The sequence below is a fragment of the Vidua macroura genome, chromosome 2 (assembly GCF_024509145.1).
Source record: "Vidua macroura isolate BioBank_ID:100142 chromosome 2, ASM2450914v1, whole genome shotgun sequence".
Lineage (NCBI taxonomy): Eukaryota > Metazoa > Chordata > Aves > Passeriformes > Viduidae > Vidua > Vidua macroura.
Genome location: NC_071572.1, coordinates 66395055 through 66408188, shown reverse-complemented (window position 1 = coordinate 66408188; position 13134 = coordinate 66395055). Strand labels below are relative to the sequence as shown.

Here is a 13134-nt window from a genome sequence, read left to right as displayed (position 1 = left end):
AGATATGCTATGAACTAATAAATTCAATAAAGATTTTGTACTTTCTATTTGATGATGAAATCCTAATTGAACGTTATTCAGTCGTAATTTTCTCTGTCCTTTTTTCCCCTCAAAATCACTTCCATTTCAGTAGTGTATTCATCACTTCTAGATTAGCCCTCAACTATTTTACTTCAAGCGGACTGTGGAAGCTGTATGGAATGATTTATTTGGATGTACATCATAAAAGACTTGTATACCTTAATTAAGTTCAATCCTGCATCTAATATCTTTACCTCTCTAATTAAAATGATTCATTATTCAGTATCATATGCAGATATGTAATTATAATATTAAATATAATTATAGGAGAAAAAAGGAGGCTGAAGGGTGACTTTAGTGCTTTCTGTGACTATCTGAAGGAGATTATGGCAAGATGGGTGTCAGTTTCTTCTCACAAGTAACAAGCTGTAGGACACGAGGAAGTTGCACCAGGGGAAGTTTAGGCTGGATATTAGGAAAAATTTCTTCCCCAAAAGGGTTGTCAAGCATTGGAATGGGCTGCCCAGGGAAGGGGTTGAGTCACCATCCCTGGAGGTATTTATTACTTGTGGATGTGGCACTTGGGGATGTGGCTTAGCAGTGAAGAGTTGGCAGTGTAAGGTTTGTGGTTGGACTCGATGACAAGGGTCTTTTCCAACCAAAACGGTTCTTTGATAGTGTGGTTTTTAACCTGGATCAAAAATAATTTAGGAAAACTTTCTCTGTCCTATGGGGGTGCTAGTCTTAATTGAATGTCATATTCAGTGTAGTAGGAATAAACATTTTAAGTTATTAAGTAGTACAAATAGCTGAAAGTATATGAAAAAGGAGTCCATAAAAACAAGTCTTAAATTAGATATGATCAGTTCATATGTATTTAAAACGTATATTGGAACTAATGGTCCTTCATGAACGATGGTGGATGAATGTCACCAGGTTCATCCTTGTTTTTAAAACTTCAATGCTAGGAAAATATTATAAGGAAAAACTTTTGTGATGAAAAGTCATTAATGGAATTTCAGTGCATTTCATATTGCTGTATGTGCAAAGCGTGCAAAAATTATTGTAAGGAGAGACGATGGGGAAAGAAAACACTTTGGAATCCATCTCATTTATAGTTAGAGGAAGTAGTGAGATGTAGGACCTGTGTAATAAAGCACCAGCCTTTATCTCTAGGAAAACCCCAGTTAAAATTCAGCCTTACTTACTGATGGCTAGGTTGTGTACGTTTGACTTTGTCCTTTGTCATTTGATCCACTGTGCAGACAAAATGATGAGAATCCCTTCTGGCCCCTCCCTTCCCCCCTCAGTCCAGTTACAGGTCAAAATTCTCTTATGAGTTTAAATAAGTACCTTCCCCACAAACACAGGTTAAAATTTTAGCTGTATTGAGAAAGTCCTTGTTTCTCCATCTCTCATATGAAACTCATGTTTTTGCATGCATAGTAACCCTTCATGTATCCCAGCCTTAACTTTTTGAGAGTACAAGGAATCACAGATACCTCCTTGTATTCTCAATTGTAATTTCTTCTCCCAAATCTTGATAAATAAACAAGAAAAAGCTTAGTGGGGAGGCAACAAGAGGAAGACTTCACTGGCATCTAGAAATTCTAGGTAGTTTAAAGGGTTTCAAATCTCCAAAGTTTGAATGTGTTGTACCCAAACATGTGTAAATATGGAAACCAGTCTCACTGCTGTATTATGAAATCGATGCAACATGAAAGTTACAAAGACTTGTTCCACTATTACTTGATGCCTTCAGAAATAAACTAACAAATGCTTTCCTGGGGAGAGCAAGTGGGGTGAGGAAGTAAAGGACCATTCACAGTGTTCTTTATGTAGCATGAGGTCTGGCAGGTTCCCTGCGTGTGACTTGCACAGTGCTGATGTTGCCTTGCTTGTGCTCAATGAGTTGTAACCATTCTCAAAGTTTGTCTCCTTTCACCACCTGTGTTACAATATCTTGGTGTCAAACAGTATTTTTTGTTTGTTCATTCCACAGATGCTTCAAAACCCATCAGAATTTGCACAGTCTGTAAAATCCCTGTTAGAAGCACAAAAACAATCTATTAAGTCTGGCTCCATAGCTGGTGGGGAACACCTCTGCTTCATGGGAAGTGGCAGGGAAGAAGAAGATATGTACATGAACATGGTGTTAGCACATTTCTTACAGGTACTATTAAATTGCCCTTGATTTAACAGCTGGAGTAAAGGGTGTCTGCATGTGTCATTGATGGTAAATGGCAAAACATTTTCTGCTTAAAATCTGAACTGGTTTTTACATTACTTGAGTTCACAATTTTTAGTAATCAAACCAACCTGTTTCATTACTATACTTGCCAAACTCATTCCAAAGGTTTTTGCTCTGATCAGAATTATCTTTTCTGTTGCAGAAAAATAAGGAGTATGTGAGCATTGCCAAAGGAGGCTTTATGGGTAAGCTTATTAATAATGAAATTTGACTTGAAAAATCTTGATATATTGACACTGTTGGTATTTTTGAGGCTTTCGCTAAAAACTATTTAAATGAATAGCAAGTAGGTCTCATTTGTCAGGTTTTTGTTTTGTGTAAGTAAACACTGTGCACTTAAACATTTTTGGTTAACTCTTATGGCTTACCCAGATTTCTGAGTGGTGAAAAATAATGCAGGAATTGGGGAAATTCCCTCTTCCAGCTTAGCATTCTAGATGTTTTAACCACTATAGATTGCAGATTCCAATGAAGATGCAACTTCATAATTACTATTAACTGCTGTTTTGATTGCTTAAATCAGGAGTTAATAATTCTGTAGTTGATGTTGCTGGAAATAATCAGTGGAGAGATATGTGCTACAATATGACATTATTAACAATACAATTGATCCATATGTTTGGTGTTGTAAGAGCTGTCTTCAAAATCAAAGCAGTGATTTATTTTTAATTGCTGCTTTATTCTAAATGTTTACTAAAATAATTAGTATATTACGTAGATAAATAGGCAATTAGAAAAATAGAAAATTAGATTGTCTTAATGCATTCGTACTACTGAAAGAAAAGCCGGGGATTATTATAGTGATCGCTGAATTTATCTATTTTATTGAATTGTGGGGAAAAATTTGTTCCTGATTATAGTCTTGGGTATATACAATATTTTTATCAACAGACTAAGTCCAGTGTAATTCTGAATGTTTTTAATGGCCCTTTAACAGCCCTCCAACAGCACTTAGCAGATATCAATGTGGAAGGACCAGATAATGGATATGGCCACTGGATTGCTAGTACCTCAGGCTCAAGAAATAGCATAAGCTCTGTTGATGTAAGTGAAATTTTAGTGTAAGTGTTACAGTGGGATGGGAACCCTAGGTGTCATGTGTTTTTTCTTCACATTCTTTATTCTATTCCATAAAATGCATTATTGCAAGTCATGACTGTTTTCACTTGCGTGTTTAAATTTCAAACTATGATCACAGTCTAGTCATATGTGACCTAAACATTTTTATCCTCTTGAGGGGAAGAGTTTGTAGGTAAGAACTTGCTGTAGTCATTCTCCAGCAGAATACATGTAATAGACAACTCTTTCCCTGGCTCTTACTCACTCTGGGAATAAGTTACTATAAAATGGCATACAATTTCATGGCAAAGCTCAAAATTGTATCTTTTCTACAGCTGATATATTATGTGTAGAATTTAGCTTTTAATTTAGATGTGGTGTATCACTAATAGGATTCCTTTGTCTAGATGTCCGTAGCAGAGTGCTCAGTAATATAGTTTGTCAAGCTTGCTTTATGGGATGATATTTTCCTCAGCCACATATCATTGCTGTTATTTGATAGAACTCTAAAGAAATACTCAGTTGTGTAATTAAGGTTCTACTGAATACCAAAAAGTAAATTGCTGTTTTGTAGTCTGTTTCCCTTTTAATATATTCATTGACATGAAATAACATACTTTTATATGATTAATCCTGAGAGGAGTTCCTTTTACAGGGTGATTCTCCTAACAGTTCAGGTGATGGGAAAGGAGTGAAATCCCTAGTGAATAAAATGACTGTTGCTTTGAAGACTAAATCTGTGAATGTGAAAGAGAAAGTTATCAGTTTTATTGAAAATACATCTACTCCAGTGGACAGGTGCGTCATTTATATCTCACTGTGCATTAGCTGGGAGAAGTGACTTCCTATTTCATGTGGCTGTTTTGTAAGTGTGAAAATTGGGCTAATTAGGAAAAAGTTGTCTTCCATATTCAGTTTTTTATTTTTCTACCCCTACCCTCCTCACAATTTTATCATGACCCAAGGAGCCTACTGTGCTCCTTAGTATTGGAAAGCTAATGTGGGTCCCTGCTGCCTTGAATGTTTATCTAGAATTTGTAATTTAATTTAACTTCTTATAATGTGTCAATTCTGTGTTCAGTCTGAAAGTGAACAATGATTTCACTTTTATTTCAGTTCCTCCCCATCCTGACTGTAATGAAATAGATGAATGACAGTGGGATTCTGGATAGGTTCTTCTGGTTGGTTGGTTTTGTTTTGGTTTTTTTCACTGCTGCATCTTGCCAAATTGAGTTTACCTCTTTTAAAGATCTTGAGTTTTTTCAAGTCCTTATGTAAAGCTGCGTTTTAAACTCAGAATTGACCTTTATTTGGTTTGTTTGTCTTGAGGTGCAGCAAGGAATGAGAATGTGCAAGTAGACTGAGGAACACTTTCGAATTTGGAAGTGATCATTCCAAATAATTATCTTAACTAAATACAAGAATAACAGCTTTAAATGAAATGCTTGTTGTAGTTCTTTAAATTCCAGCCTTTGAAGGTGTATGTTGAATACCAAGACACTGGTATTCAGAAATCTCAGAGACCTAGCATTTGTTTGATAGCAGGATTTAAAATGCATGCCAAATGAAGAGCAATTTTTAATAGTCCTTTACCTCAGATCATTCAGTCTTTGTGTGTTTGAGAATGTTTTTCTAAATTACTATTATTACTTTTATTTCACCATTAGAAGCAGAAAATTCTTATATAGTGTTTGGTAGCTTTTGCTGTGTGAAGAACTAAACTGAATGAATGTGAAGATTTAAACTGAAAGAGGGTAGATTTAGATTAGATATTAGGAAGAAATTCTTTACAGTGAGGGTGATGAGGTGCCGGCACAGGTTGCCAGGGAAGCTGTGGCTGCCCCATCCCTCGCAACGCTCAAGGCCAGGCTGGAAGGAGCTTTAAGCAATGTGGTTTGGTGTGAGGTGTCCCTATGCAGACCAGGGTGTGGAGCAAGATGGTCTTTAGAGTCTCTTCCAACCCAGGCCATTCTGTGAAATCAAATAATGTTTACACATATGCCATAGGTAGTATACTAAATACATCTTTTAGTAGATTTTTTTGCAAATACTTCTTTACCCTGTGTCCAGCTTTCATGAAGCCTTGTTTTTATTTACAAGCATCCTCCTTGAAGAAGATCCATTGCCAATATAGGGAATTTCAGCTATTTATCTAGGTTTTTCCTTTACATTTTTTTAATTCTTTTGTTCTGTCCTCTGCCCAATGTACTTTAGAATACCTTTCAATATTTCCTGGCCAGACAGAGCAAGCCTGGAGCGGTAAGCTTGATAATTAAGCAGTCTGACTCAAACCACCTTTCTTGTATTTAGCATGGCATCACAATGTTTGTAAGCATTGGTTACACTGACAAGATTGCTTTCATATTTTGATATTAATTTTTTTTTAATTTATTAAAACTACTGCTTTTTACAAGCACTTTTTACAAGTCAAGAGACTAAAGGAAGAAAAAAGAAAGTATTGGCAGTGCTTTCTTCTCTTAGTTTCTGCTTTGTTATTTCTGTTCTCTTCCTTACTATTGCTTTTTATGGATTTTTTTTTTGCCTGTCATTTCCTACATACATTTTGTTAGTAACCTGTACTGTTAGAAGACACCAGGAGCAACTACTGAACAAATTATGGCTTAAGGTTTTAACAAGAGAGACTATAATTATGAAAAGTAAACTTTTCACAAAATATCATCAGCACTTAGATGTGACAGGGAACCCATATGGAAATTCTGTCTGGAAGTCTCAAATTTTTATGCATCTTATCACTTGGTGATAGAAAAATCACTTTCATGCTGAAAGAAACAGACATGCTCATTACTGGGAAAAGAAAAATTATAAGTAAATATGCTTTGCAATTCTACCTCATCTTGTTTACATAACTATTACATTTCATGCAAATGTGGAAGTCCTTCACATTTGACTCACACACAGGGTCTTATAATTATTTCAGAAATAAAAATTGTGAATTGAGTTTTTATAAAATTACTTGTGATAACTGAAGAGCAGCTCATGCATAATCACTTTGGAATTTTGGTTTTACTTTAGCAGTTCTGTAGCTTTAGACCCACTTACACTGAAATGAATGAAGATTAGTGCTGAATGAATTACTGAAAATTTCAAAAGTGGGTTTTCAATGATTTTTGACTATTTTTTCTTTCAAGTAGTTTGTACATAATTTGAGCTAGGATTCACCCAAAAGCATCACAGAAAGGTGTTGTTCATGTGAGAAAAGTCAGTAGTAATGTTCTGTAGAAGAACAATGGGAATGGCCCAATAGCACATAGTAGGTTTTGTTAATTTAGAAATACTTAAGATCATGGGGATTGTACCCCACATTTTGTTGATCTGTTTCTAGAATATGCTAAGCAAGTGTTAAAATACCAAATTAAATATGGTGATTCTTTGATAGTTCAGAGATGCATGAATCTATATTTGTTACCAAGAAGTTTTGATATATTGAGATTTTACTTTGGTGACTTTGTTTATTCCTTTCACTTTTATTGCACATCTTCTTTCATTGGCTACATGCAAGAATAAATTAGCTCACGCTTTATATCCCTAGGGTATTTTCTTAAAATTACAATTCTTAAAAACCTAGAATGGCATTGTCTCTGTATCAATTCAATTAGATCTACTTTGTGTTTATCACCAGGATGTTTCATCTGGCAGGTTTGCCACCAAAGGACATTGCATTCAATTTGTAACCATGTAATGGTGCCCTTCTGTATAAACAGGTTAAAGGGAATTAATTTCTAGTTTAAGAAGTTACCAGGCTTTTATAAAGTAGCTTTTTACTCTCTTGTTTACTCTCTTGTCCTGACTAACTACAATTGATAAACACCAGTGAGATCTGTTCTTAGATCCTCTCTGTATAATTCAATTTAACATTATTTAAATGTGCTGCTTCTTACTCAATTGGTTATGTATAACTAAAGCATATTTACAAAAGCCTCCATATGGAAGCACTGCCCTCTTGAATTGTCAGTGTCATTGATGCTTATTGTATTAAACACTAATGAGCATGTTATTGTATGTTTATTTTTGTGCCATTGTAGATCACATTTCTGTTTGTTTGAGGTTTTTTAACTTTTCCTTATTTTGTTTAGATTAGTACATTTTACCCATACAAAGTGTTGTTTTCTTTTCTAACTTTCAATTCTACTTTCAGGTATACCTAAGTAATAGCATTAATTTACATGTTACTAAACCTGTTCTCTGTCCAGCTTGGTTCTACAGTAGCATTTAAAGTGGAGTTTGTGAACGTACTTAAAACAGGAACCAAGGCTTAGAGTTGGTAGGAAACATAAACACACAGTATGGGGAAGGAGGTTATTGAACTGGAAGAAAGGGACAGGCAAGTTTTTTGGCTTTGTATGGAGTTAAGACTGCTAAGTGTTGTCAGTTCTAAAGGCTAAAATTATGAACTGTTAGTTTTTTTCCAGAAATTGCCTTTATTGTTGCTTTCTGACCTTTCAGGTTTTTCTCATATTTTTCAGGTATTCTCAACAGTTGAGGGCAAGAGCTTTTAATTCAGCTGTGACCATGTAATCGCAACATTCTGAGCTGGAGCTTTGATATGCAATCTTAGTGTCACACATAAAGACTCAGTTGTGTGTGTTTGTGTCATTTGATATGATCTGTGGAAACAATTTAAATGTGATTTTTGACATCACATGAGTACCAATCTGGTGCTGGGATTATAGCAGTAGGAATTGTTCGAGCACATATTTCAAGATTTGACTCAAGCTGGAAGTAATGAACAGGAAGTCAGGGTTTAGACTACCACTGATGGTTTGTAATAACCCCACTGTGTAGTTGTTAAGGCAATTTGTTATCTTTTGAGGAATTAACCAGAAAAATTAATTGCCAGACATGTTAGTTAATAGCCTTTGTTTTTTGCTTCATCTAAATTTGGCATCCTTGTGAAGTCGCCCTGACTGTCCAGATATACTTTAGTTTCATGCTAGAAACTCAGCATGTTGTCAGTTTTCAGGTCTCTAACATATGTTGCCATTTGAGAAGGTTAGCAGTAGTTGGGGCTTTTTTAAAACAAAACAGCATTTCTTTCCACTTTCTTTGTTACAACAGTCAGCCTCACAAAGTGAGTGAATGTGCTTTCACTAACCAAGTTGTTCGATGGGTCACTCATGTCTTCCTTGCAGGCAGCTTCATGAGAGTCTCTTGTCCTTCTCTGTTGCACAGCTGTGTTTACATTTTGCTAATTTGTTACTGTGGGACTCAGACCATCAGTTTGAAAGTTACTTTTCTTCTTCTGTCCCATGCCGCCTCCTGCACTTTTCATTGCCAACAGACATGTCAGCAGCAGTGACAGAGTAGGAAAACCCTACCGTGGTGTGAAGCCAGTATTCAGCATCGGAGATGAAGAAGAATACGATACTGGTACAGTAGAAAATTTTTCTTTTACCTATATTAGCTTATTTAGACAAAACTATTAAATTGGACTAAATCAAACAGTGTATCTTACATATTTGTCTTGCAATATGATACTCGTCTATTATTGTTGTTCATGTATGTTATGGTAATGCCTAGGACTGATCCTCTTCAAATACACAGGAGCAGATTAAATAAAAAGTAATTTGTGGTAAGCACCAAAAAGCCAACAGGAAGAAATTGAAATAAGCAGATTTAGGGGATCTTTTGTCTTCATTTGTTATTTCTGAAGTAAAAATATTTTTCTACACTTGTAAGCTGGCAATTGTGCCTTTCTTGTTCACAACAGTAAACAAAATTTAAAAGACCTAGTTCAGCTGATGTATCTCAGTTTAAATGTCTAGTATTGTTAGTGAGTGTAATGATCTGAATTTCTGAAATATAGCTGGAGCCAGACTTTAAATGGCTAATGTGTGCACACCTCTCCAGTGTTTCAGACTTGTTTTTTTTAGCACTGAATCTATTAATAATTGATTCATCTCTTGATATGCATGCAGATTGCTGTAGAAAAAAATGCAATTTTTATTTAAAGTTTTTATCTAGTTGAAAAACTACAGGTAAAATTGGAACACCACACGTGTCATAAAGGTTTCTTTGGAGGTTTCTTTGAGAGCAGTTCTAACATTAGAATGGTTCCAACCTACTGTTGCCCTGGTTTTGCTGGGAGTTTTAGGCCACTCCCACTCATCATCTCACAGATAACTCTTCTATTGCTAAAAGGCATATTTGGCTTGTGTTAGAAACAAGAGAAACAAGTAACTAGTCTGAGAATCTTTGATATGCAAAAGAAGCAGTTCAGGAAGATTAATGAGAGTCACAGGTTTAAATAACATTAATGACAAACAGTTGATCATCATCTGCAATAAAAATTGTAAAAGAGCAAAGTGAAATTATCAGGCAAAAGCTTTAATACTAACAAGTTCTTTCTCCAAATGCCATGTAATTAAGTTTGCACAGTTCTTTGAGCATCCATAATAGTGTTTTGCAAAGTCTATGTAGTTTCAGAAAACCAGCTCCTCCAAGACAGATTGTCTAGAAGATGTTTTCAGTAGTGGTTGTTTGCTAAGTTCTATTTAATATTTTCTTTTAAAAGCACTATTACACTCAGTAAGCAAGCAGAATAAGAGCAATTTGAGTAAGGAAAGCCAACACACATGAAGTGAGATAGATATAATCTTGATGCAGAAGAATGCAAGAAGTGAATCTGTTTCTGAATTATTGGTTTTGTGAAGTTTTAGTGTTTAGGGCTTTTCTGTAGTAAGTAATTACAGAGCCAGCTGTAATTATTGCAGCCTGCTCTATATGGATCTGCTTGAGCAGGGGGGTTGAACCAGGTGACCTCCAGAGATCCCTTCTATCCTCAGCGATTCTGTGACATGAGAGTGGATTATTGTTCCATGTGCTTCAATTCCACAATGTATTTTTCAGTGAAAATGTTTCCCAAAGAGTGTTTCAAATTCTAAATTGCATTGAAGTAAATAGTTTAACGAAGTGTAGGAAACTGGCTTTGAAAAATGTCCTTTAAAGAGCTGTCCTGAGTTATTTCTGGGAGTAATTTGTATGGAGTTAATATAGTTGATTGTGTTAAATAACTAGGTTGCTTAAATTCTTCTAATGTAGCACCAAAATTGGTATGTAAACATAATCATCATCTTTAGACATAAAAGCAGTACTTTGCAACTAAGTAATAACAGGTGCAGGAGTTTTGGGTGTTTCACAGAGGTCTGTGCTGAAAATTTGGGGTTGGAATATGTTCTTAAATGGCCTTAAAAAAGGATGTGAGCCAAAGACAACAATTTTTGCTAATGATCCAAGGTTATATGAGATAGTAAGGATAGACTGAGTCTTTTGCTAATTGAAATGACTGGTAATAAAATGGCACGTGACATTCAGTATGAATTGAATGCAAGAAAAACGATAAAAAAACCCCAACCACTTCTAGTTTCTGATCCAGTGGTGGAAGAATGATTTGGCTGTGCCCAGCAGCAGTGGGTTTGTAATAAGCAGTCATTAGCAATCAGAAAAGTAAATCAAATGCTCGGAAATCTGATTCACCCACACATTAAATATTGTGTGTCTTCTGCCCTTGATGTCAGAAACAATATTTGAACAGGACAAGGTTCAGAGAGGAATAAGAAGGGTGAGGAAAGATGTGATATTAGTTTCACAAAAGGCACAGCTGAATATTACAAGTTTTGTTATGTGAAAGAGGCATTTTAAGGGAGGAAAACTGATCCACAAAAATAATGCCTGGCCTTGAAAGGTATTAAGAGGTGTTAATTTCTTCTTGTAAAATAAACTAGAAGCCACAAGGAGAGACTCTCCTGGACTGTAGTTGGCTTGGTTTTGGTACTCCTTGCCAAAAGATATTGGTGGTTTAAATGCAAAGAGTTTATATGGCTTCAAGGAAAGTCTGGACAAGTGACTTTCAATGTGAAAGAAATCCATGAAAATTTACTGTATGGATAAATTGGAGCGGCCTAAGATACCCCTTGATGTAAAAATACTTGTTTGTGGGGAGAAAATTAAGAGAGAAATATCAGATATGCCTTTTTCTTTCTTCCCTCTCAATAATTCTATATGGTTATGTACACTTGCTTTGAACAAGTGTGGCTGTAATGGGTTTAAGCAAATTGAGAAGCTGGCTGATGGTTGTGAAAGTACTTTATCTTTTTTTTTAACATTTTTACCCCCTCCAAACCAGATGAAATTGATAGCTCCTCAATGTCAGATGATGATCGAAAAGAGGTCATCAACATCCAAACATGGATAAATAAACCTGATGTGAAGTATAACTTCCCATGTAATGAAGTAAAAGAAAATGGACATATGTTTCCCAGGTACTGAAATTAATCCTGAGTTAAATGAAAACATCTGTCTTGATATACATGCTAAAAAACAGTGTTGGTCACTTAACTTATCCTTTATATTAAACTAGGAAATAAAAGTGTGAATGAACTAGAACAAAGTGTTACTGTATTTGCATTCTTGTATTTGCAGTGTTATAGAATGGTAAACATATGTTTCCCAGGTACTGAAATTAATCCTGAGTTAAATGAAAACATCTGTCTTGATATACATGCTAAAAAACAGTGTTGGTCACTTAACTTATCCTTTATATTAAACTAGGAAATAAAAGTGTGAATGAACTAGAACAAAGTGTTACTGTATTTGCATTCTTGTATTTGCAGTGTTATAGAACGGTAATTATGTATAAAACCTGGTGTAAAGTTTTGCTTTGAAGTACCAGGTAGTAAGAAAAATTGAAAGGGGAGAGAGGGGCTGGAAGTACTTGCCATGCTCTGTGCTCCAGTAATGCTGGGGGCAATGTCATGCTTGTTTTCAGAAATGGCTGTGCTGCAGCACTCAAGGAAATTCTGAAGTCTTTCCTAGAGCTTTCTTTATTAGATATTATTAAAGTATTAAAACTGTTTCTTAGATTTGGTAGCTGTATTGTCTAGCTCTCTCCATGTAGTTTAGTCATAGAATTTAACTTTCTAAATAGCTGATACTTAATTCATTAACAAAACTAATTTGTATTTTTCTTTTCCTTCAAGTCATCTCCTAGTAACAGCAACTCATATGTATTGTTTGAGGGAGATTCCATCACGAAAGGGACTGGCTTACATACAGTCTCGACAGGCACTCAACTCTGTAGTCAAAATCACATCCAAGAAGAAACACCCAGAACTGATCACCTTTAAGTATGGAAATAGCAATACTTCAGGCATAGAAATTCTGGCAGTTGAAAGGTAAGCCATCTCAGTAACAGAGGTATAAATGGTAATGATATCCAGGATGCTGTACACTGGAAATCAGGGGTATGCTGTTATTCCCAGAATTGAGTTCAAAAATAATAGTTTTTATTTAGGAATACATAAATCAGATGTGAAGTAGGGAAAAAGATTTGCCAGTAAAATTATGAGTGCTTATGAGACCCAGAAGAGAGGAACTGCAGCTACCATTGTTGGGGATGGGATGTGTGCAAGTGTTTTCTGTTTGTAAGAGGTCTTAAAAATGGACAGTTCTCTGCAGCAAAAGTATGGATTTGTGAAGAATGGGATTTAAGAGTATGGTCATTCTTCTGTGGAGTAATTGGTTTGGTTTGTTTTTTTTTTTTTTTTTTTTTGACATCTGACTCATATTCTCTGTGCATTGTGCAAGGAGTCCAGAAGCCTGAACTCAAAACTCTGATTCCCTGGAAGTTACATGTTGCCCTGCTCAGTATTTGCATGCTTAAGAGGGGGAAGGGGTCAGATGGAGTGGTGTATCAGGCTTTTTTCCACTGGTGTAGCCTGCTGTTCTTGGTTTTAAGATGGTTGCTAATACCAGCTGGATGTTTTCTCATCTTCCTTGGAGAGAAC

The 13134-nt window shown here is 35.5% G+C and overlaps 1 protein-coding gene across 3 annotated transcripts in view; it reads left to right on the top strand.

Annotated features, from left to right (window-relative positions):
• Positions 1–13134, top strand: part of TBC1D23 (TBC1 domain family member 23) — a 32254-nt gene that overhangs the window by 16803 nt on the left and 2317 nt on the right. For 2 of the 3 annotated variants that reach the window (XM_054002627.1, XM_054002642.1), the window contains exons 11-18: positions 2024–2194; positions 2415–2457; positions 3210–3316; positions 3987–4129; positions 5546–5590; positions 8631–8719; positions 11475–11610; positions 12328–12522. In XM_054002627.1, the coding sequence (XP_053858602.1) occupies positions 2024–2194; positions 2415–2457; positions 3210–3316; positions 3987–4129; positions 5546–5590; positions 8631–8719; positions 11475–11610; positions 12328–12522 (929 nt within the window). The remainder of the gene's footprint in view (positions 1–2023; positions 2195–2414; positions 2458–3209; positions 3317–3986; positions 4130–5545; positions 5591–8630; positions 8720–11474; positions 11611–12327; positions 12523–13134) is intronic. The other variant, XM_054002634.1, reaches the window with a different exon arrangement.